Raw genomic sequence first — 26,132 nt, forward strand, 5'->3', positions numbered from 1 at the left:
CCGGGAAACGTGGATCCCATGATGTCTCCTCCACAAGCGACGAAGACGACTCGTCGGCATTTTCCGGTTTCTGCGGCAGAGATTCAACAGTTGGCGATCATCTCGTCTCGTGGTTAATCTTGGACCTCCTGGAGGTTTCCGTGGCCGCACATTCCCCACCTCACGTTGACGTTTCAGGATCTTACAGACTGTACTCTGTGATATCCCGACGACATCTGCGATATCACTCTGTTTGTAGCCCTCCTGCCGCAGTGCTACCACTCTCTCGCGTATTGCTGGTTCCGTTGTACCAGGCATAGCCCAGGGAACGTCTCTACCGATTTTTCTTGCAAACGGTACAAGGAACTCGAAAAAAAAACAGCCTCGTTTAACACAGTGTTGAATCAGGGAAAGGGACAGAATATCACATGCATGGGCTTTCATAGTCTAGAACAAAAAAAATTATTACGTAATACACATTTTTTCAATGTTATCATATCACCTGTGTAATGGGGAAACGTTATGTAATCACTCAATTACCCTTTTGTTTACACGTAGACTGTCAAATACCAAAGAAACTGTGGAATCATGTGAAAAATATTTTATTCCATCTTTATGGCCAACAGTGTATATATATTGTTACGGATCGCGGTTTAGATGTTACTTTGGGCCGAGCGGATGGTCCGACCGCGACCGTTACAGGATCCCCAATTGGCCCGACTCCCCCAACGTTGACCAGATCGCACCACAGATATTCAATCGGGAAACCTCTAAAACGACCGAAAGAGAAGGAAGAGAGAAGAAGACAGAGTACGGAGGAAGAACAGATTTATTATACACACACAAGCAATGGATGGAAGAAGCAGTCACACAGTGAATCGTTAACTTATACTATTCAATTTACTTAACCCCAGGACAACATTCAAGACAGACGACATTCACACTTACACGGGGGAAATTGCAGGCAGGAATGGCGGAGGGGGGTTGCTGGAGAGGGAGGCAGGGTCAGGTCCCTGCAACCGGCAGGGCTGGAGGTAGCAGCTCCCAATTCTTCGCGTTTTTGGCGGGAAAACCCTCGGTCGCGTCGACGCTGCTGATGCTGTAGACGTCACGCGCTGGCTCGGTCACACCTGCTCCTCTCCTTCTGGTGGAGCCGTCTCCCTCCTCTCAGCGCGTCTCTCCAAAGCTTGTTTCCTCTCCAAGTATCTCTCCTTTTTGGTTTAGAGCGTCTCTCATCTCACAGCTCACAGCTCACAGCTCACAGCTCATCTCTCATGTCCTCCCTCATGTCATCTCTCCTCTCATCTCTCGAAGCAGTCCCTTCCAGTCGCTTTTATTACTCGGGGCGGAATCAAGCCGCCGGCTGCGAGGGCACGCCTACCGGGTCGCTAACCGCGGTGCTGGTTGGCTGTTAGGGCTGTCCGATTCCTCCTTTGATCATGACGACGTGCCACGCCTGTGAGTTGGCGGCTCCTACCCCCCTCTTCTCTGAGATGAGCACATGGGCAATGGCGGCTTGCGGGATTGAACACCACTCGCACCGCTTTTGAAAGGAACTTTGGAGAGCGGAGATGATTGGGGAAATTGAAAGGGGCCTACGCTTATTTCGTTTGATACAATGCAGAGTCAATCTAGTGGGAAACACATATTTAGCCTACATGGAATAAGGAAATAAACTATTTAAAAAGATATATCGTGGCCTGTGTGTAAGTTTCATGGAATTAACTAGGAGGACGGCTGCGACCATTATTTACATTACGAGGGTGTTACACACAACAAAACCATACTTTTCACATTCGTTACACTTTCTCCAAAATTGTTACACTTCTCAAAACCGTTACCCTTCTCAAAACCGTTACACTTCTCAAATTCGTTACACTGCACCCTCCTTTCTTCAGGCCCGAGCTCGGGCCTACAAAACTTTAACTTAGTGTGACACGTAGGTGTAATTCCCTCTACAATTAACCTGACCCTGAGTGTGACAATCTTAAAACACAAATAAGTATGTCCCCCTATTGCATTGCACCCTGTCTAACAGACTCAAGCCCACAGCTAACCGAATTACGGAATTGTTCTCAAACTATACATTTACGGTGGGGAGCATTATTTACAGTGACGTTATTTCTTATTTACAACGCAACCCAGGACCTGTGTTTTTTTTTTTTTTTTTAGGGAACAAGAAAAAGAAATTCCTGTTGGGAGGGAGGAGACAGCACGCATTGCATCGATGCACCAGTACCAATACCACCAAAGCACCCAAAAGCACCAAAAGCACCACAAAGCACCAAAAGCACCACTCGGTGCACAGTCACCACGGTTCATAATAAACACAACAAAACAACTGGTGGTGGTCTTCTCTTTCTCTGCTGGGCCGATGCTCTTCCCGACGTCTTCTGGCTTCATGCGGCCTACTTGGAAATAATAAAAAGCACAACTTGTGTTCGTTTTTATTTAGGGCCTCAGGGGCCAACTAAGGATGGTCCACCTGTTTGGCATAGGTGCCGCCTTACCGAGGTCCGCAAGCAAGATTCCCTGGCCACTATGGCCGGTCTCCAACAGAGGTGCCCTGCCCCAGAACCTGGGGTCCATCAAGTGGTACTTGGCCGCAGAACAGCGGTCCATAAAGTGGTACATCAACGCAATGCATGCTTGTTCTGAGAATCTCGTGCGCACAATGGCCATCTCACGCACGCTCCCCTCGGCACCCAATGGCGCACAGGTCCTCAAGTGGGAGACAAAAGGGGGGAAGACAAATGAGCGAGGGGTAAGGTCACAAGGGTACACGTCAATAAAGGCAATGCAGGGTGAAGTGCGTACGGAGAGCGAAGTGAGAAAAACTCGTCCCTACCGTACGTCACCCCCCCCTGTCACCGACACTACCCTTGCCCTTACCCCATATTTACAACAATTTACACCTTTACAAATCCGTCGCTACTGTCACGTCTTCCCCTTATTTCCCCTACCAAATTCGTCTCCACAATCCCACTATCCAAAATTTGCCATCACCCAATTCGTCATCAATCCTCATAAGGAGGAAGAGATGGAACATCAAGCACAATGTCACACCCACGTCATGATGCGTCTCACAATCCAAACATTTGCATCATAAAAAATAATCAAAACATGGCATGGTGTGGAGTACCTGTCACCTCAGGTGAGTGGATGCAGATGGTGCGAGGAGATCCTTCATCCTAACTATCCTCTAAATGATTTTAACACACTTTACACTACCCGGGGTCTTTCCCTGCCAATCCATTGGCCAACTTACACTATGGGTTCTAAAAACCAATTCCCATTGACCAAACTGTGGTGCTTCTCAATTTGGGGTCTCACTCCCCCGATTCATCTCCCGGTGCCCTCGCACAATTTCTGGGCTGTGACGTGTAGGTCTCCCAGCAGGTCTACCCACCTGCACACCTCCACCACTGTAGTTGCCACCCGAGCTTACCTAGCTCCTTACCTAACCTATCTAATTTGGGAAGGCCCCTCCTGGCTCTGTCACCCCTTGGTGCCCTCTGGCACTGGGCTACCCGGGTCCGTCCTCCGGATCCTCGGGCCCCATCCACAACTACCGGCTCCCAGAGCCCACCTGCGGCCTCACCTGGCCGACATCCTCACAGTGGTGGAGTGCCCAAACCAACTACACACACTAACAGGCTACACGCCCAGCCATTTCCACAACACTAATGCACCCATCCAAACATCATTCTTCCACTCGCACCACAGATGCCAATATCCAACCACAATTTACCTATACCCTCTACCTAACACTTACACTACCCGCCCCGGGTATCCGTGATGGGGGTCCACTCTTCCCCCATTCACTCCTTCGCACCATCCACTCCACTCCCCAATTTCCACCATACTCACTCCACGACCATCCATTCCAATACTCCATTTATTCCACACTACCATTTATTCCACACAGCCACATACACCTGTTGTTGCACACCTGTGCCCTCACACCTGGTGCCACCTGCACCCTCCTTTCTTCCTGGACCATTTGGTCAGCACAACACGCAATCACCACTACTCCCTCATCCACTGCTCCATTCACCTGTTCAGTTGCACACCTGTGCAATCACACCTGTTCAATCCTCAAACACACGGCATCATCTCATCTAACTACTACCCTCTGAAACTTGCGCTTCCCAGTCGTCCCTTTAAACTATTGCGCTCCCACGTCATTATCATCCACACTAAACTACCTGCGTCCCCACTACAGCTATCAGTCACTAACTAATCTTAACGTTACCTAATGTCATCTTCGCTAGATCCCTACACACAATATCCTAACCCACCCGGGCTAGATTTCACTGCCATACACCCCATAAGCTATAGCGCATTTGCCCCCCACGTTGTGAGGGATGACAGAGTTGCCATCCCACCACATCGGGGAGGTCCCACTATCAATTTTGCTCGTCCAAATTCCAACCAATTCAAAAATTTTCCATTTACTGCCAATTCTACCCACTATTATAAATTTCGTATCAAATCACTATCACTATCACTATCACCATCATCACAGTCCACTATATCCTAGCCTCGGTGCGTCGTGACATCATTAAACTCGGTTCGTAAAGCCGAGCAATGAATTCGGGTGGTTTGGTCACCTGCAGGTTGAATCCGTCCGGCTTTCGGTTCAAGGGAGGTGGTTTGGTTGGGCCGAGATTCCACGCACCATCTCGGCGCGGCACCTTGCGGTCCCGGGCCCGATGACTCAATCTCCCCCGGTCGGAACCCCGTCCCCGCGAGGGGGCACCGTGCCGCTTCCTCCCACTCGCCCTTGAACCGGACCGGTCGCCTGGCCCGACAAGGCCCGGACTCGACCGTGCGGGGCGGGGCCAAGCCCGAATCGGCAACGACGCTTCGAAGAGAAGCGACGCAGCATCGATCCGCGCCGGGCCTCGCACCCAACAAAGCACACCGCGCCCCGAGTGCTCGCATCGGCTATCCGTCGCCCTAACCGCTAACCCGGTTACCGTCGATGCTTCACTTGCATGCTCACATGCATACGCTATCCCTTTCACCCTCACAAAACCTGGCGTTCCAACGCCGTCCGTACATTCCACCAACGCTCTCCCTGTTACACACCACACCTCTCGCGCACACTCTTGCGCACACTTTGGTCCACACCTCTCCTCCGTTACGTCCTCCGTAACACTCACCATGGGCGTGCACTCTTGCATCCACCCACTAACGCGCTCACATGGGCTCTCCCACACCCGCGCTACCACTAACTCAGGTGTGCTTCCTCGCACACCCTCGACCATTCCAAGCGTGCATTCTCGCACCCGCTCCACCACCAACTCACTCCTCGTGTCACACTCCGTACACCCCGACGTGCATTCTCGCTCGCACTCGGTTTCACTCCCACACTTTATAACACACCCACTCGCCGACGCACACTTTTTCCTCCCACGCGTGCCATTTCCACTCACACGGGACCCTTCACCAACGCCCGGATGCCTCCTCGATCCCAAGCGCGCGAAAATTCTTTTGTCGCCAAACATCCTCTTACAAAATCTCCCCGCACAATACACAGCACGTCCCACCTTCGGGGTTCTTCTTCCTCCCTGCACCAAAACCTGCAAACTTCCATTTGGATTAGCGAGTACATCATCATGATTTGAGCAGGGACTTAGTACATTTTCCATTTCTCCCTGCAATTCCCGGGCTACCTCCGTCATCTCTTCAATTTCAATGCCCACTTCCGCTTTTTCTTTACTCACCTCGACGACCGCTGGCTTTAATAAAACACCCTCTACCTCATCGGTCGCCGGCTTTTCCAAACCCCGTGTCGCGATTTCTACCCCCGTCATTGTACCCGTGCTTTCCTCCGCTTCGCTCAACCAGCGCTTTTCGACCCGCGTTACCTCCTCGTGCACCCCTGGGACCCTTTCGCCCACCATGCGATCCATGGTCTCCCCACATTTATGCATGCGGTCACCCATTCTGTTCGTTATTGCTTCCATTTTGTTTAACAATCGCCCACTGTTAGTCCTCCTTTCATCCCTCATTGCCCCCAATTGCTCACTCTGAGCCTCCATCCGGTTCCCCATTACCCCCAATTGCTCATTCTGAGCCTCCATCCGGTTCCCCATTACCCCCATTTTTGCTTCTAGCCTCTCCATAAGGGCCCCCATTTGTAACATGAAAAGGTTCGAATCCACCAGCGGCGCTGCTACGGTCGCGGGCGCGGTCGCCGTGGCCATATGCGAGGCGCCATTTTGCGCGCCCGTAACCTCGTGCGCGAGAGCGCCATTTTGTGCATCTGATACCCCCTCAACCACCTCCTCATTGCTCTCCTCCTCCCTTTCTTCCCCTAAGTCCTGGGTTACCCCTAACCCGTCTATCTCCCCCACCGACATCCGATCGCCTTGATTGTCCATGGCGCGATCTCAAAATTCGGGTTTTATAAAACAAAATAAATTTCGGCAGCTTGTAATTTTGAGCGCGTTAAGCGCGCTTCGGGTCCGTATCCCACTCCTGACACCAATTGTTACGGATCGCGGTTTAGATGTTATGATGGGCCGAGCGGATGGTCCAACCGCGACCGTTACAGGATCCCCAATTGGCCCGACTCCCCCAACGTTGACCAGATCGCACCACAGATATTCAATCGGGAAACCTCTAAAACGACCGAAAGAGAAGGAAGAGAGAAGAAGACAGAGTACGGAGGAAGAACAGATTTATTATACACACACAAGCAATGGATGGAAGAAGCAGTCACACAGTGAATCGTTAACTTATACTATTCAATTTACTTAACCCCAGGACAACATTCAAGACAGACGACGTTCACACTTACACGGGGGAAATTGCAGGCAGGAATGGCGGAGGGGGGTTGCTGGAGAGGGAGGCAGGGTCAGGTCCCTGCAACCGGCAGGGCTGGAGGTAGCAGCTCCCAATTCTTCGCGTTTTTGGCGGGAAAACCCTCGGTCGCGTCGACGCTGCTGATGCTGTAGACGTCACGCGCTGGCTCGGTCACACCTGCTCCTCTCCTTCTGGTGGAGCCGTCTCCCTCCTCTCAGCGCGTCTCTCCAAAGCTTGTTTCCTCTCCAAGTATCTCTCCTTTTTGGTTTAGAGCGTCTCTCATCTCACAGCTCACAGCTCACAGCTCACAGCTCATCTCTCATGTCCTCCCTCATGTCATCTCTCCTCTCATCTCTCGAAGCAGTCCCTTCCAGTCGCTTTTATTACTCGGGGCGGAATCAAGCCGCCGGCTGCGAGGGCACGCCTACCGGGTCGCTAACCGCGGTGCTGGTTGGCTGTTAGGGCTGTCCGATTCCTCCTTTGATCATGACGACGTGCCACGCCTGTGAGTTGGCGGCTCCTACCCCCCTCTTCTCCGAGATGAGCACATGGGCAATGGCGGCTTGCGGGATTGAACACCACTCGCACCGCTTTTGAAAGGAACTTTGGAGAGCGGAGATGATTGGGGAAATTGAAAGGGGCCTACGCTTATTTCGTTTGATACAATGCAGAGTCAATCTAGTGGGAAACACATATTTAGCCTACATGGAATAAGGAAATAAACTATTTAAAAAGATATATCGTGGCCTGTGTGTAAGTTTCATGGAATTAACTAGGAGGACGGCTGCGACCATTATTTACATTACGAGGGTGTTACACACAACAAAACCATACTTTTCACATTCGTTACACTTTCTCCAAAATTGTTACACTTCTCAAAACCGTTACCCTTCTCAAAACCGTTACACTTCTCAAATTCGTTACAATATATATATATATATATATTGTTACGGATCTCAGAGACGGCACTCCCCTTAGCAAGGGGGGGGGGGGTGGGTTAATCCCCTTGGCCTGTTAAGCTGGCCGTCTCTCGTCCTGGTACTTGTAACGCTCTTCTGCGGGGTGGAATTGATCAGGGTTATTGGTCAAGGTGTTCTCCCGAATACCTTTACCAATCCCTCCGCAAAACAGGGAGACAAGTACCGCTCAAACCACGGACAAGATGGTATTTGCCGAGCGGTTTAGCAATCTGCGGCTCGAGCCGTTAGCAATTGACTAACCCGATCTCGAGCGTTGGCCAAATCGTGCCACAGGTACTCAATCGAAAGAAGGGACTAAAGCGATCGGATGAGAGGAAGCCAAAGAACCAAAAAGGGTGAAGTAAGAACACAGGTTTATTTACTATCTACAAGAAATGAAGAAGAAACGAAAGGTGAGACTGTACAGGAAGAGGAAGAAGCAGATACACAGGGCAAACCTTAAAACAATCTTATATTATTCCCCAGGACAACAAACAGGACAGACAAACAGACTTACACGACAAGGGAATAGCAGGCAGGAATACTGGAAGAAGGGATGAGAAGGCCCAGGCAGATGGTAGGCGTCGAGGTCCGGCTCCAGGAGTCGACTCGCGTCGTGGCGGGAAACCCTGGCAGGCAGCGAGCACGGTATCGTTCACTGCGAACAGACGTTGCATACAGCGATGGGATTGGGATGCTCCGTCTTCTTACGCGTCTCTCCCTTGTTCATTCCTCGTTCATCTCACAACCGTGCCTTCTCTCCGACTCTGGATCACGTCTCTCTCTGCCTTCTTCTTCCAACTCGTAAAAAGGCTTCGCGCCCGCGCTTATATTACGCGTCTTGCAAATCAATCCGCGCTTCATGGAGCCACGCCCGCGATCGTACCTCGCCAGCCCTGGTTGGTCGGTGGGGGCTCGCTCGCCCCGCCTCGGGTGGTGCTTTGGCGTGCCACGCCTTATTCCTGGAGCTCTGAGGACTCCTCCCCCTTCTTCTCCGAGATGAAACACATGGGCAATGGCGTCTTGTGGGGAGATAGAAAACCACTCGCACCGCTTTTGAAGGGAACTTTGGAGCCTCCTCTTATTTCATTAATGCAACGCAGATTCAACTACTGGGAACAGATCCTTAACTGAAACACATAATAATGAAATAACTACGAAGAGGTCCTATGGTTCGCTACGTGTTGTTCATGGACTAACTAGGATGCGATTTTTAACCAGCCAATTGATGGGGATATTTACAGGGGAACACTTATAAGGGAATGAATTTACTAAAATTTACTAGTGAAGGTTCTATAAACCGTAACAAAATATATATATATATGTGTGTGTGTGTGTGTGTGTGTGTGTGTGTGTGTGTGTGTGTGTGTCCGTCCCTACGATATAATACCACATCCCACTTTGGTGCACTGGGTCAACGATATTTTCAAGCCGATACTGATGTCCCCCAAACCTCTCCTTTAAATATGGATGCAATCTTAATCAACTACTGCAGACAAGCCATCGTTGTGTTTCGAACTCATGTAAACGTGTACTGAAGTCTTCTAATATCCTTGTCCTGCATATTTTGTATGGTGTATTTCACGGGCCTTAGATCACTGCATACCAAAACACATGTACACCCTATCCGAGGGAACGGCGATGACCTCTCATGACCGGTTCCCACAGCGCAGATCTCAGGAACGTGTCTCTGAAGCGGGTGCTGCTGCGCCTCGAGGAAATGCCCAACATAACACGCTTTGCCATGTGTGGTGTTCGGCGTTGGTCTGGGTGTCAGGCGTCCAGAAGCAGAGGCAACTTGTCTTTTTCTCGCTGCCACCTGCACGACCTTGTTCTGCTGAACGCGGACGTTACGAGGACAATCAGCTATGATCAGCACAGGTGAGAGGCCACCACCACTCAATCCGTCACCTCAGGGATACCAACGTCGCATTTTCACTTTCAACCAGACTCCATTGTGTCATGGTTAGAGCGCCTGCTCGGAGACTTGGAGGTCAGCGGTTTGATCCCTGGCCGAGTCGTACCAAATACTTTTAAAATGGTGTGTGCTGCTGCTTTGCTTGAGGATTTAAAAATTTTAAAGCATTGAAAAAGGAAACAGCGCGAACAACTAGAGGTTGGCAACCATTGCACAGAGGATGTTGTCGAGGCTGTTCAACCATGCCGATCTGTCCACGTGTCTATCTTGCAGGTTTTCCTGTGAGGATGTGGATTTCAATCTACGCGCAAGTGCCGAGGGATTGCTTTTGTGTCGCTTCAACTCTTTCAGCGTCATGAAGAAGCAGATCCTCGTCGGTGGTCAAAGTGACTTTCCCATTCAAGCCAAGCTGTCGGTACGTCTGCCCATTTGGACGGAAACTGTCTTCCGCTAAATGTAACTGGTTATCTATCTATAATTCCAGTAATCTCTGTACGTTTGTACGTTTGTACGTCTGTACGTCTGTACGTTTGTCTGTGACCGCTGTTTCTCGACAACTACCGGTCCGATATACTTGAAACTTGCCAGGTATATTGCTGGGGACCCGAGGATGTGCCTTTTCAAGGTTTGAAATTAATCGGACAAGTACTTACCGAGCTATGGCGATTTAGCCGTTCGCCGTTCGCTTTGCCGTTGCGAATGGACCAAACCATTCATGTAAATAGAGGGGGGGGGGGGTTCTGTGGTCGTTCGCTTTGGCTTTGCGAATGGACCAAACCATTCATGTAAATAGAGGGGGGGGTTCTGTGGTCGTTCGCTTTGGCTTTGCGAATGGACCAAACCATTCATGTAAATAGAGGGGGGGGGGGGGTTCTGTGGTCGTTGCGAATGGACCAAACCATTGTTTTTTTTTTGCAGTTTTTTTTTTTTTTGCAGTTTTTTTTTTTTTGCAAGGAACGGGCACCCACGTACGGGCACGTCCTAGCTTATATATAGTACGGGCATGCCCTAGTTAAAATAAATGTCACTAATATCTGACTGATGTCTGTCTGACCCTCATGGAAATGACCTCTCCGCATATCTCAAGACATTATTTTTCCGAGATATTTTTTGACGCCGGGCAATTTATTGACCATCGTGGGTGCAATTCATTTTACGATTGCTCGTTTATGCGCAGAACACAAATGTAAAATAATTTTATTTTCATCAATTTTTACCTCTGCCACCAAAGGTGGACGGAGGTTGTGTTTTCGCACCTGCTTCTGTCTGTCTGTCTGTTTGTGAGCAGGATATCTCAAAAAGTTGTGGACGGATTTAGATGAGACTTGATGGACAGTTTGGGTGTGTGACAAGGACGAATTGTTTCGATTTTGGTGAAGATCGGGATCCGGATCCATCGATTTTGGTGAAGATCCAGATCCGTTAATTTTTAAAAACTCTTTAAGTGATTCTTCACCAACGAGACTACAGGCCAAAACCTATATATAGCATTAAAGCGCGGCGTTACGCGCGCTGCTTGTGAGCAAGGAGGAAGCGGACAAGCGGTAACATATAAATGTCTTTATTGTAAGACTACACTGTAACACTCAACTCCTCCGGGCTGGTCGCCCGGTGTATATCATGAGGCCACGCCTACCCCTCGGGCGTGGCCACCGCCCACTTCGTGCGTGGAATGATGTCACCACGCCAGTGGGCTTTTGTGTCCGCCACACGCGCCCCCCCAGAATTCCCGCGCACCTGGAGGGCCAGTTTGCGGGGCAGACGAATGACCCGGCCGAAGCGCCCCCTGGCGATCGGCGGCGTCCGGGGTGCAGGGATACCAGGTGGGATGCCCCTGGCTGCCCCTGGGATGGGTGCAGGACCGGGGGGCGCCGTGGCGGCGGGGCTGGGCGGTGCCGGGGGTCCGCCCGCAGGAGGGCGGCCCCGACGTGGGGGTCGGGCCACTGGCGGTGGATGGTCCACATCGAGGTGGGCCGGCTTGAGGCGGTCTACCGAAACGCGGTCAGGAGTACCGCCGATGTCCAGGGTGAAGTGCTTCGCCCCGGTCTCCAGCACGCGGAAAGGCCCGTCGTACGGGGGCCGCAGTGGTGTCCGATGGGCATCGTGGCGGACGAAGACGTACTCCGCCGTGCGAAGCTCCGGGGCGACGTGCGTCGGTGGGTGCCCGTGGCATGCCGTTGGCACCGGGGCGAACCTCTGGGCGGTCTCTTGCAGAGCGGAGTGCTGCTGTGCCGCGGACCATGGTGCCGTGGAGTCGGGGAGGAACTCGCCCGGCACCCGCAGCGGTTGCCCGAAGACCAACTCCGCCGCGGATGCGCGCAGGTCCTCCTTGGGCGCCGTCCGGAGGCCCAGCAGGACCCAGGGGAGCCTGTCGACCCAGCCGCCGTCGCGGAGGGTGGCCCGGAGCGCGGCCTTCAATGAGCGGTGAAATCGCTCACACAGGCCGTTAGCCTGGGGGTGGTAGGCCGTGGTTCGGTGCAGCCGGACCCCGAGCCCCTGCGCAACCGCCCCCCAGAGCTCCGAGGTGAACTGGGGGCCGCGGTCGGATGAGATGTCTGAGGGGGCGCCGAACCGGGCGACCCAGGTGGCGATGAAAGCCTGCGCGACATCGGCCGCCGTTGTCGACGCCAAGGGCACGGCCTCCGGCCACCGAGTGGTGCGGTCCACCATGGTGAGGACGTAGGTGAAACCCCGCGAGGGGGGCAGAGGTCCCACCAGGTCCACGTGGACGTGGTCAAACCGGCGTTCCGGCACCGTGAACGGGGCCAACGGGGCCTGGGTGTGCCGATGCACCTTGGCGCGCTGGCACGCGAGGCACGTCCTGGCCCAGCCGCGGACGGCCTTCCGGAGGCCATGCCAGACGAACTTGTCGGCGATCAGCCTTTGGGAGGCCCTCGCGCCCGGGTGGGACAGGCCGTGGATGGCGTCAAACACCTGGCGCTGCCAGCCCGCGGGCACAATGGGGCGAGGACGCCCGAGGGAGACGTCGCACAAGAGGGCCGCACCCGCGCCGTCGAACGGCACCTCGGTGACGCGGAGGCCCGTGACGGCGGTCCGCAAGGCCTGGACGTCGGGGTCAGCGGCCTGGTCCGCTGCCATCCGGGCATAGTCGATGCCGAGGTGGACTGCGTGGGCGACGGCCCGGGAAAGGCAATCCGCAACCGGGTTGTCCTTCCCCGCGACGTGCTGGATGTCCGTCGTGTACTCGGACACGGCCGAGAGGTGACGCTGCTGCCGGGCCGACCACGGCTCGGTGACCTTGCCCATCGCGAAGATCAGCGGCTTGTGGTCGACGAAGGCAGTGAACGCCCGGCCCTCGAGCAGATGGCGGAAGTGCCTGACCGCCAAGTGAAGTCCGAGCATCTCGCGGTCGAAGGTACTGTAACGGCGTTCGGGCGGGCGAAGCTGCCGGCTAAAGAACGCCAGCGGTTGCCAAGCTCCACGCACCCATTGCTCGTGCACCGCGCCCACCGCGTAGTCTGAGGCATCGGTGGTGAGGGCGATCGGTGCATCGGGCGCTGGGTGCGCGAGCATGGTGGCGTTAGCCAAAGCGAGCTTCGCGCCCGTGAACGCCGTGTCCATCTGCTCGGTCCAGGTAACGTCGCCTTTGCCCGGCTTACCTCGGAGAGCTTCGTGCAGGGGGCGCAGGAGCTGGGCAATACGGGGCAGGAACCGATGGTAAAAGTTCACCATGCCCAGGAACTCCTGCAGCCCTCTGATCGTGCGGGGGCGCGGAAACCCCTTCACCGCCTCCACCTTGGCCGGCAGGGGGACGGCTCCGTGCCTGGTGACACGGTGCCCCAGAAAATCGATTGTGGCGGCGCCGAACCGGCACTTTGCGGGGTTCACAATCAGGCCATGCTGGCCCAGGCGTTCGAAGAGCGTGCGGAGGTGGCGTAGGTGCTCTTCGCGGGACGCGCTGGCGACGAGGATATCGTCCAGGTAGACGTAGACAAAATCCAAGTCGCGCAGGACGCTGTCCATCAGTCGCTGGAACGCCTGAGCCGCATTCTTCAGACCGAAGGGCATGCGCAGGAACTCGAAGAGTCCGAATGGCGTGATGACCGCCGTCTTCGGGACGTCCTCCGGCCTGACGGGGACCTGATGGTAGCCGCGTATGAGGTCCACCTTCGAGAAGAAGGACCTGCCCGCCAAACGGGCGGAAAAGTCCTGAATGTGGGGGACGGGGTAGCGGTCGGGAGTCGTGGCGTCATTGAGACGGCGATAGTCCCCGCACGGTCGCCATCCCCCGCCGGGCTTCGGCACGATGTGCAGCGGCGACGCCCAAGCGCTCTCTGAGCGCCGAACGATGCCGAGTCGCTCCAGGGTAGCGAACTCCGCTTTTGCCACCGCCAGCTTCGTCGGCTCGAGGCGGCGTGCCCGGGCGTAGACCGGTGGCCCGACGGTGGGGATGTGATGGGCCACCCCGTGCTTGACGGCCCCCGCCGAGAAGGTGGGCCGCGTGAGGGCCGGGAAGCCGGCGAGGAGGCGGGTGAATGCGTCCGCTGCCGGAAGCGTACAGACCAACGTGGCCGGAACCGAATCGTTCGGCAAGCCGCTTGGCAAGCCGCTCGTTGAGCTGGGCAACGCACATGCGAGCGAGCTGAACGTCTCGGCCTGGACAAGCCGTCTGCGCTTGACGTCGACCAGGAGCCCATTAGCGCACAGGAAGTCCGCGCCAAGCAGTGCCATGGGCACGTCGGCGGTGACGAACGTCCATCGGAAAACCTGCCCTCCAAACCGCAGAGAGAGGCAGCGTTTTCCGTACGTACGGATGGGCGTCCCGTTCGCGGCAAGCAGCGCGGGGCCCCCACCCGCGGCGTGCTTGTCTGACGTGCCGGCGGGAATGACACTCACCTGTGCTCCCGTGTCGCACAGGTAACGGCGCCCGGAGAAGGTGTCCGTTATGAACAGCAGGCTGCTTGAACGGCCGGCGCTCATCGCCACAATTGAGCGCCGGCCCGGGCGTTTCCCGACCCGTTGAAGGAGCACGGCGGATGACACCGCCGAGCTTCGTGGCCGAACTTGGCGTGGAACCAGCACCAGGTGGTGGAGCTGGAGGAGCGCGGCTGGCTCCGCCAGGCCGGTGGAGTCGACGGGTTTCCCCGCGGTGGCGGTTTTCGCCGCGGCGGTGGGCGGGGCGTGGCGGCGTTCACGAGGTGCGTATCAGCATGCTGCTGAACCACAGCGTGCTGTAGAAGATGATGCTGTGGAACATCAGCGTGCTGTAGAAGATGATGCTGTGGAACATCAGCGTGCTGTAGAAGATGATGCTGTGGAACATCAGCGTGCTGTAGAAGATGATGCTGTGGAACATCAGCGTCGAAGGCCGTGACGGCCACGCCAACGCTCGCCCGCGTGTCCGAAGCGGCGAAGTACTTGTCCGCCTCGGCCGCCAATGCTCGGGGTTCCGTTAGCTCGGTCCCGGCCAACGCGAGGCGAACCTGCGCTGGAAGTTGGCGACGGAAAAGCGCCCGGAATAGCGAACCGGGGGCTTCGTCGCCCAACAGTGACAGCATATGGTCCATTCGGACCGACGGGCGCGTCTCACCGAGCTCGGGGAGATCCAGGAGGCGATCGGCCCGTGCGTCGTCCGTGAGGCCGAACGTGGCTAGGAGTAGCCGCTTGAGTGCCTCGTACTTGTGGCCGTCCGGTGGGTGGCGAAGGACGGACACAACTCGAGCGGCCGTGCCGGGCCCGAGGGAGGCGACGACATGGCAGTAGCGCAGGTCGTCGTTGGTGAGGCGCCGAAGCTGAAATTGGGCTTCGGCCTGGACGAACCAGACTTCGGCCTGAGCCTCCCAAAATTCCGGAAGTTTGACGAAGGCGGCCATGGCGATGGCGTCGCGTGTGGAAGGATCGCTCCGGCAGATCCAACATCGAGGGTCACCAGTAAAGCGCGGCGTTACGCGCGCTGCTTGTGAGCAAGGAGGAAGCGGACAAGCGGTAACATATAAATGTCTTTATTGTAAGACTACACTGTAACACTCAACTCCTCCGGGCTGGTCGCCCGGTGTATATCATGAGGCCACGCCTACCCCTCGGGCGTGGCCACCGCCCACTTCGTGCGTGGAATGATGTCACCACGCCAGTGGGCTTTTGTGTCCGCCACAGCATGATATTAAAAAAAAAAAAATTTGGATTAATTTGGACAAAACTTGGTGGATGAGTTGGTTAGGTGACAAGAACAAGCCGATTAGATTTTGGTGTAAGTCCGAATCCAGATCCGGCCTATCAGTGGACTGTTCAACCTGGCCGGGGTATGCTCTCTACCGAGTGGTGTTGTAGTTTTTCAAAAAAATGAGATGTATAAACCCTTCTGGAGACGCAACTCCCACTAGTCAGGGCCCTTAGGGATATTTTGGTTCAAATTCTTCCAAAAGCATCAAATTTGGCACAGATGTTGCCCATGCCATACTCTTTCGATTTTTGACGGGCGCCAAGGGCGGTATGATCCGGGGACCATACCGGTCCATCCCGCCATGTCACCTGACCTATGACGTCATAATTAGGATATGCATCCAATCACATGGCGTACTATAAGTGGTCAAAGTTCAAAATGAATCGATCGAAAAATGAAGGCAGGGATCCATTTTAAAGGTTTTCATAAAATCCAATATGGCCGCCATGTCACATGACCTATGACGTCATATTTATGACATGTATACAATCATGTTTTCATGAACCCGGATCATGATCGCACAAAAATTAAACACAAGGATATGGCATACAGTTCATAAAACATCAAAATCTGTACCTTTGTAATTAGACTGATGAACTGCATATGCCTGAAAATTAGGAAATAGACATGTAAATATTTCCTCTAATTGTCAAAAATAAGGTCAGAGTTCGATTACCCAACCCAGAAACATAAAATGGTGAACCTCGCGTAAATCTTGACAAAAAACTCAAAAACCGACATGTTTGACTCAAAAATGACCTTTAAGATGACCTTGAGGGTTGACCTTGACCTCGAATCATCAAAATAACATCATAATTGGATTCCTCGACCTCGAAAACCCCTGAAAAGTGGTATCATACATGATTCCAACCCTTTTGGTTATTTAACTGATTTTCCTCTAATCCGGGTGGCGGCCATTTAGTATTTCGCCAATATGGGGCCCCCGGGGCGGGCGCCCGTTTTGGCGCCCGTCAAAAATCGAAAGAGTATGGCATGGGCAACATCTGGGCCAAATTTGGTGCTTTTGGAAGAATTTGAACCAAACGGCCCCAAAATATCCCTAAGGGCCCTGACTACACCCCTAAACGATTTTGACTTTCTGGGCAGTAACATGTGATGTGTGGGCACCATAACTGACAGGAATGCGCACTCGCCTTTGAGCTTAGTTTGGGATGGAATCTCGACCAAGCTGTGAGTGGTCACCCTGGTGTTTCGCAGGCAGGGCGAGGGGTCCATCGTCCACATGTGTGATGTCTATTGGAAAGACGTTACTAAGTCGGAGGACCTGTCCACACGCAATGGTCATTGGTGAATGTCAAATATCCCACCATGTTTCCAGCGAAGTGTTGGCAAGTTATTGCCGGCATCCCTGGCTAAATTTTAAATTCCTGCCAGTTGAATGTGAGGTCTGGATGGCTGCTTCCAGAATTGTTTCCCCCCCCAACCCCCTCCTCCCCACCCTGATCTGATGATGTCGAGTCTCCTCGGGCAATGATGGCATTGCATTTCTATGGCTGGTACACACAGGTAAGTGTGTGGTATAGACGGGGGTCGCCACTCCTCTCCGTCCCTCTGCTGGCCGTTGGGGAATTCACCCTCTTCCGCCCGTGCTGTTGGAGTCGACTGGACTCTCATCCACCAGATGTGCAGAGCCATCTGCCATTTTAAACCGCATGGCTGCGGACCGTTACCCTGGTAAGGGGGGCTGACAGGTACTACACCTTGCCCAAAGGTGACCTGGGATTATGTTATGCAAGGCAGGGGCATCCATCTCCCTGAGATATCAGAAGACACCCGCACACCCAAAACCCTGATCTAGCCCACAAGGAGGTGGGAATAATTGTGGCTGTTAATAAGAAGACCAAGAGGCAAAAACACATGATGTTTGTGGTAGAGATTAAGCACAGACATGCTTATATCGCTAGATGTTATCGTCAGCATCCCATTTACCGATCCATAACCATGTAATTGGTTGTTATCTCCAAATACGGGTTTCGGAAGGAGGAATGGAGCCCTCCCAGGTCTCGATGTATCCACCTTCGTGTGCGTGTGCGTGTATGTGTGTGTGTGTTTGTAAGTGTGTGTATAGTTGGTTGTTATCTCCATATGTGGGTTTTAGAAGGTCAAATGGAGTCCTCCCAAATCTCGAATCACCTCTGTTTCAGTAAGGGATCATGAGTCATGGACCGAGTTGTGAAGTTTTGTTTCAAGGGCTCTTTTCAAGATCGTCATTGAGCCAAGGAAGGTTTTTAATATTGTAAGGTTCTTATTAATCATTCCCATCTCTCAAATAATCAATGGTACTATTTTGGCACTCTTCAGCTTCCAATATATTTTCACTTCATTTTTGTTGTCTTTGTATTTGGTCTTTTTCTTGATTTCTGCATTATTTAGGCCATAATCACTGAGAACTGAAAGCTCAATTAGCCTTCTTTTCTTTTTGGACTTCAGTACTATACCCGGTTGCATTGCTTTGTTTTCTATGTTCACGCTTAATGGGATCATTAGGTCATACATGGCGTTACTTCCTTGTTTGCCATTGTTTTATTTTATTTTGTGGAACTGGGATATTGAGACTTTTGCAGATGTGCCAGTGGATTACTCCACATACTTTGTTGTGTCTTTGGGTGTACAGCTGTTCTGACATGGGTTTTTTTTACATCCTGATAGGAGGTGGCTTGTACTTTCCATTTCTACCTTAGATAACCTACACTTATCTGATTGACGTAGTTCTGTTATCTTCTATTTAAAACCAGTGGTGTAGTGTTCTTGGTCTTGGGTATCTGTTGATATTTCTTTTTGTATTTTTCCTTCATCTTTTTTGCAATTGTTTGGGCTGTATATGTTCCTGTTTCATGTTTGACATCTTCCATTCGCACCTGTCTGTGAAATTTTTTTGCTCGGTGTGTTAGGTATACCTTCTCTGGTTTGTTGTCTTCGTGGTTGCTTACAAATTGGATTCGGTTGTGTTTTGCATTTTTCACATCCTCAGCCAATCCTACTGTTGTCACTATGTGCACTTGGTTGAGCTCCATCAGGTCGCTACCACCTTCTTGTCTCTGCAGGTATATTTTTGGCATGGATTTCAAAGAACGATGCATTGACTTTTGTGAAACATTTTGTGGATGGCGAGGCATTTCCTTGTTTTGATATCCAGTTTATTGATTTCTGATTGTGGCCAGTTTATTATTCCGCGGCTGTACTGAAATATTGGTATTGCGAGTTGGTTTATGGCTTTGATTTTGTTCCTTGGAGATCGGTATGTTTTCAGGATCAGCCTCGTTCTACGCAGGTATTCTTTGGTAATTGTTTTGCGCATGTTTGTGACATGTTTGGTGGTCCTCTTCTACTCCGAGGTACTTGCATGATGCGTCATTTTCTAGCTCCTTTATTGTTGTAATTCGGTTGATATTTATGCTGTCTCTTTTTATTGGTCTATCTTGTATGGATGTGTAGGACAAATTCCATTTGAATATCGACGGAGTAGTGTTTCAGTAATTTGAGTTGTTCTGCCATTTTTTTTCGTCATTTGGTGTGAAGAGTTTTAAATCATCCATGTAAAGTAGATGTGTCACCTTTTTTGTCTCTTCGGACGTTCTCTTATTTGACGTCAGGATGTATCCATGTCCTTGCTCATTGATGAGGATGCTCAGTGGGTCTGGGGCCAGGCGAAACAGGAGGGTTGATAGGATATCACCATGGAAGACCCCGTGACGTATCTTCACTCCTGGTATTTCAATATTTCCGAGTGCTGTTATATCAATGTGGTATTCCAAAGCTCCATTCATTGCTCTATCAGTTTGATTATTTGGGGGTTGATCTTGTACACTTACTTGCATTTTATCATCCGTGAATGTAGGACACTATAAAAGGCTTTTTGTAGTCTAACCGTGCTGTGGATAATTTTGTTCTCCTGGTTTTACAGTTTTCGTGTATGGCCTTGTTTAGTAGTAAGTGGTCTATTGTTCCATAGCATCCTCTTTTGCATTCCTTCTGTTCTACCTCCAAGCCTCCATCTTGTGTTCTGTGGTGACGTATAATTTCTGTGATGATTCCCGTCAGAAGTTTGTATATTGATGGTAGACAGGTTATTGGTTGATACTTGTGAGGTAATTGGGTTTCTTCAGATTTTGGGATGAGGACCGTGTTACCCTCTGTGAGCCACTCATCCAATACCGCTTCCCCTTGGATAAGTTTGTTGTGTGTGTTGTTGATTCTCATCTCTATATGCGGGTTTCAGAAGGTGGAACAGATACCCTCCAAGACCTCCCTGTTCCAGAGGATGGATCAGATACCTACCAGGTCTCAAAGTATCCATCTTTGTGTGTGTGTGTGTGTGTGTGTGTGTGTGTGTGTGTATGTGTGTGTGTGTGTGTGTGTGTGTGTGTGTGTGTGTGTGTGTGTGTGTGTGTATGTTTTCGTGAAATGTTTTTAGATGGTGCAGTGGGTGGTAACTTACAATAGCCCCATGTTGCACTCCTGACACAGCCAAGAAACAAAACAAAGACCTATTTAACTCAGAGTTGAGTAAGTTAGCCACTGCAGATAGGTCGTTTTATCCTGCCTCACACCATCTTGCTGAGGAGAGGTGGAGCTTGGGCTGTGCAGGCACGTTTTATCCTGCCCGACACCATCTTGCTGAGGAGAGGTAGAGCTTGGGCTGTGCAGGCACGTTTTATCCTGCCCCACACCATTTTGCTGAGGAGAGGTGGAGCTTGGGCTGTGCAGGCACGTTTTATCCTGCCCCACACCATCTTGCTGAGGAGAGGTGGAGCTTGGGCTGTGCAGGCACGTTTTATCCTGCCTCACACCATCTTGCTGAGGAGAGGTGGAGCTTGGGCTGTGCAGGCACGTTTTATCCTGCCCCACACCATCTTGCTGAGGAGAGGTGGAGCTTGGGCTGTGCAGGCACGTTTTATCCTGCCCCACACCATCTTGCTGAGGAGAGGTGGAGCTTGGGCTGTGCAGGCACGATTTATCCTGCCCCACACCATCTTGCTGAGGAGAGGTAGAGCTTGGGCTGTGCAGGCACGTTTTATCCTGCCCCACACCATCTTGCTGAGGAGAAGTTGAGCTTGGGCTGTGCAGGCACGTTTTATCCTGCCCCACACCATCTTGCTGAGGAGAGGTGGAGCTTGGGCTGTGCAGGCACGTTTTATCCTGCCCCACACCATCTTGCTGAGGAGAGGTGGAGCTTGGGCTGTGCAGGCACGTTTTATCCTGCCCCACACCATGTTTCTGAGGAGAGGTGGAGCTTGGGCAGTGCAGGCACGTTTTATCCTGCCCCACACCATGTTTCTGAGGAGAGGTGGAGCTTGGCCTGTGCAGGCACGTTTTATCCTGCCCCACACCATCTTGCTGAGGAGAGGTGGAGCTTGGGCTGTGCAGGCACGTTTTATCCTGCCCCACACCATTTTGCTGAGGAGATGTGGAGCTTGGGCTGTGCAGGCACGTTTTATCCTGCCCCACACCATCTTGCTGAGGAGAGGTTATAGCTTGGGCTGTGCAGGCACGTTTTATCCTGCCCCACACCATCTTGCTGAGGAGAGGTGGAGCATGGGCTGTGCAGGCACGTTTTATCCTGCCCCACACCATCTTGCTGAGGAGAGGTCGAGCTTGGGCTGTGCAGGCACGTTTTATCCTGCCCCACACCATCTTGCTGAGGAGAGGTGGAGCTTGGGCTGTGCAGGCACGTTTTATCCTGCCCCACACCATGTTTCTGAGGAGAGGTGGAGCTTGGGCTGTGCAGGCACGTTTTATCCTGCCTCACACCCTCTTGCTGAGGAGAGGTTATAGCTTGGGCTGTGCAGGCACGTTTTATCCTGCCCCACACCATGTTTCTGAGGAGAGGTGGAGCTTGGGCTGTGCATGCACGTTTTATCCTGCCCCACACCATCTTGCTGAGGAGAGGTTATAGCTTGGGCTGTGCAGGCACGTTTTATCCTGCCTCACACCATCTTGCTGAGGAGAGGTGGAGCTTGGGCTGTGCAGGCACGTTTTCTCCTGCCCCACACCATCTTGCTGAGGAGAGGTGGAGCTTGGGCTGTGCAGGAGAGTTTTATCCTGCCCCACACCATCTTGCTGAGGAGATGTGGAGCTTGGGCTGTGCAGGCACGTTTTATCCTGCCCCACACCATCTTGCTGAGGAGAGGTGGAGCTTGGGCTGTGCAGGAGCGTTTTATCCTGCCTCACACCATCTTGCTGAGGAGAGGTGGAGCTTGGGCTGTGCAGGCACGCTTTATCCTGCCTCACACCATCTTGCTGAGGAGAGGTGGAGCTTGGGCTGTGCAGGAGAGTTTTATCCTGCCCCACACCATCTTGCTGAGGAGATGTGGAGCTTGGGCTGTGCAGGCACGTTTTATCCTGCCCCACACCATCTTGCTGAGGAGAGGTGGAGCTTGGGCTGTGCAGGAGCGTTTTATCCTGCCTCACACCATCTTGCTGAGGAGAGGTGGAGCTTGGGCTGTGCAGGCACGTTTTATCCTGCCCCACACCATCTTGCTGAGGAGAGGTGGAGCTTGGGCTGTGCAGGCACGCTTTATCCTGCCTCACACCATCCTGCTGAGGAGAGATCGAGCTTGGGCTGTGCAGGGGCGTTTTATCCTGCCTCACACCATCTTGCTGAGGGGAGGTTATAGCTTGGGCTGTGCAGGCACGTTTTATCCTGCCTCACACCATCCTGCTGAGGAGAGATCGAGCTTGGGCTGTGCAGGCACGTTTTATCCTGCCTCACATCATCTTGCTGAGGAGAGGTGCAGCTTGGGCTGTGCAGGCACGTTTTATCCTGCCCCACACCATCTTGCTGAGGAGAGGTGGAGCTTGGGCTGTGCAGGCACGTTTTATCCTGCCCCACACCATCTTGCTGAGGAGAGGTGGAGGACGGGCTGTGCAGGCACGTTTTATCCTGCCTCACACCATCCTGCTGAGGAGAGGTTATAGCTTGGGCTGTGCAGGCACGTTTTATCCTGCCTCACACCATCCTTCTGAGGAGAGGTGGAGCTTGGGCTGTGCAGGGGCGTTTTATCCTGCCTCACACCATCTTGCTGAGGGGAGGTTATAGCTTGGGCTGTGCAGGCACGTTTTATCCTGCCTCACACCATCCTGCTGAGGAGAGATCGAGCTTGGGCTGTGCAGGCACGTTTTATCCTGCCTCACACCATCTTGCTGAGGAGAGGTGGAGCTTGGGATCCAAGTCTCAACGTCTCAAGTCTCAACTCCAAGTCTCAACTTAGGAGATGAGCAGTTTAATGAACAGCACAGCAAGCCACGTCACTCGGCCTCGTCTCTCACATCAGGTCTGCCAGCCCCCGCCCTCCTTCGCATCGGCCACGCCCCCCCCACTCACATATTCATGACATCCCCCTTTCTCCAAAAAATAAATAAAAATAATAATAATAATAATAATAGACAAGTTCATACAGAGCATCAAATGGGCTGGAAACATAAGGAGAGAGAGCAACAAAACAACAAAGAAAATCACAGTATTACCGGGTGAATTGCAATACAGTTCAGGATGGATATCCACCCACATATTTACATGAGCTGGACCACTAGGAATCAAATATCCAGCCTGACAGGCCGTCTGACCAGATCGAGTTTGGGATGCTGGTGGTGTGGTAGGCGCTTGGGTACGTGGAGATGATGGTGGCTCCTCGTCAACACCCATTTGTCCCTTGGCAATGGCACGGTCAACATTGGTATCGTCGAGGGAATTCTGGAACATCTCGGGCTCCGGCCGCCTTGGCTGGGTCTGTTGAGCGTGTCGGATATGGCGGCGATTCCGCCTCAGGATGTTTCCTGTTTCCGTGACGACTTCGTACGACCTTGGCTCCGAGCGGGTGGTGGACACAATTGCTGGTTCCCAAGTGTGGGACCGCCCAGCCTCCTCGAGAACCCGACCTCGTTGGCCCGGTTGAAGTGGCCCAAGATCGAGGCCAGCCCGGCAGTCAAAGTATTATTTTTGGGTTGCTTGCCGACGTTCAAGTGCCTCTAGGGTTGTGTCCCGATTCGGTGCTACATTTGGCACCTTGGTAGGCAGGTTGGATTTCATTTTCCTCTGATTCAGTAGCTCAGCAGGTGATGCGAGGTGGCTGTCGATGGGCGTGGTCCTCAAAATGAGGAGGGCCATGTGTGGGTCAGCACCAGAGAGCTTTGTTTTGTGTAGTGTGTTCTTTATGGTTTGCACTTGGCGTTCTATGAAGCCGTTTGATTGCGGGTAGTGTGGGCCTGAAGTACGTAGGTTGAAGCTCCAGTCCTCAGCAAATTTTTTAAAAACGCGCTGCTAAAATGGCCTCCATTGTCACTCATGAGAGTCTCTGGAATGCCCTGCTCTGAAAATACCAGCCGCAGAATACCAGTTATGTCGTTACTCATTGCCCCTGTTGGAAGTTTTCGAACAATGGGAAACCTGGAGTACACGTCTGCGAGCAGGAGGTAGTCATGTCCATCCAGGTGGAATAAGTCTGCAGCCAGTGTTTGCCATGGCCTGGTCGGGATCTCATGTGGGATCATTGGTTCCTGGGACTGCCGACGCTGATGGGTCTGGCAGATGTGGCAGGAGCCAATCCAGTTTTCAATGTCCTCGTTCACCTTTGGCCAGAACACGCAATTGCGTGCCCTGAGCTGGGCTTTGAGGATACCGAGGTGGCCCTCATGTAGCTTCCTGAGGGTTTCCTGTTTTCAACTGGCAGGGATAAGGAGCCCCGGCCCCCCTTCCACATGACATCATCTTCAACACTCAGCTCATCGCGATAATTCCAGTATGGCCTCAGTTCCCTGGACAGATCATGGCGCCTTTCCGGCCATCCAGTCATGATGACTCGCCTGAGCGTGGTTAGGAGGGCATCCGCATCTGTGGCTTGCTGCACTTGTTGCATCTTCTGGTGGCTGAATTGGAGGTGCTTCACTTTCACGTCAAGCTGGATAGTTGGCGCTTGCGTTGGTGCCAGCAAGCGAGACAGTCCATCGGCTAGGAGCATGTCTTTGCCAGCTTTGTACTTGATGCGTGTGTCATACCCCTGAAGCCGCAGTAGCATCTGTTGCAGTCGGGTTGGGGCAGCAGTGAGGTTTTTCAAGCTGATCATTTCCAGGGGCTTGTGGTCACTCTCGACAACGAAGCGCCGACCGTATAGGTAAGTGTGGAAGCGTTCGCACCCAAATACGACGGCTAGCATCTCACGCTCAATGCTGGCATACCGTTGCTCCACCTCGGAAAGGCTCTTTGAAGCAAAGGCTATGGGCTTGTTATCTTGCATTAGGCAAGCCCCAAGGCCTTTTGTGGAGGCATCGACCTGTAGTATTGTGGATTTGTGTGGGTCAAAGTAGGTTAGGCAGGTCTCCTGGCAGATGGCGTCCTTGACCTTTTGGAAAGCCTGGCTGTGGCTGGCTGTCCATTCTAGTTGCTCTGATTTCACCAGTTCCCGAAGGGGGGCTGTTAGGTCAGACAGCTTTGGTATAAAGGGGCCCATGTACGTAATGATACCAAGTGCCTTGCGAAGTTCACAGAGGTTTTTCGGGTCCGGTAAGCTCTGGACTGCGTCCACTTTTCCTGGGTCTGGGTGGGCACCTTGTTGGTCAAAGATGAGACCAAAAAAATGAATCTCTGGCTTTTTGATGATAAACTTGTCGCTGTTGAACTGCAGGCCGAATAAGGCAGCTGTTTTCAAGAGGTGGTGAAATTTCGGTCATGTTCTTGCTCCGTTTTGCCGTAAACGGCAACATCATCAGCAATGCCGATGACACCTGGGCATTGCTCAAGCAGTTGGTCCATCTTGGCTTGGAACACGTCCTGGGACATCACCAGTCCAAACGGCATTCGCCGAAAGCAGTAACGGCCATATGGCGAGTTGAAGGTCGTGAGCAACTGGGAGGGAGGATCGAGCTTGATTGACCAGTGCCCATTTTTGGCATCCAGCTTGGAGAAAACCATTGAGCCTGCAAACTTGTGCGTCAGATCTTCAAGCGTGGGAGTACGGTGGTAGCACCTCTTGATGGCACGGTTCAAGTCCTTTGGGTCCAGGCAGAGCCTAAGTTTGCCGTTTGCTTTCTGCACATAGGTGAGGCTACTGACCCAGTCTGTAGGCTCGTCGACCTTCCGTATGATGCCCTGTCTCAGCATTATGTCCAATTCTGACCTTACTTCGTCTATCATCTGGATGGGGCATCGACGTGGTGCGTGTATTACAGGGGGCACTTTTTCTTTTTTTTGTATACTGAATCGAGGCTCGTGAAAGAGCTAACATTTATTTCACAAACAAATCAACCAGACAAACAAAATATA

The 26,132-nt window shown here is 52.6% G+C and overlaps 2 protein-coding genes across 3 annotated transcripts in view; both read left to right on the forward strand.

Moving 5' to 3' along the window:
• Positions 1–26,132, forward strand: part of GREB1L (GREB1 like retinoic acid receptor coactivator) — a 240,453-nt gene that overhangs the window by 177,052 nt on the left and 37,269 nt on the right. For both annotated transcript variants that reach the window (XM_068134609.2, XM_068134610.2), the window contains 2 exons: positions 9,423–9,635; positions 9,946–10,087. In XM_068134609.2, the coding sequence (XP_067990710.2) occupies positions 9,423–9,635; positions 9,946–10,087 (355 nt within the window). The remainder of the gene's footprint in view (positions 1–9,422; positions 9,636–9,945; positions 10,088–26,132) is intronic.
• Positions 1–26,132, forward strand: part of LOC144888698 (uncharacterized) — a 240,192-nt gene that overhangs the window by 62,586 nt on the left and 151,474 nt on the right. The window lies entirely within an intron of this gene.

This window comes from Myxine glutinosa, chromosome 13 (genome assembly GCF_964187855.1).
Source record: "Myxine glutinosa chromosome 13, kmMyxGlut1.1, whole genome shotgun sequence".
Classification (NCBI taxonomy): domain Eukaryota; kingdom Metazoa; phylum Chordata; class Myxini; order Myxiniformes; family Myxinidae; genus Myxine; species Myxine glutinosa.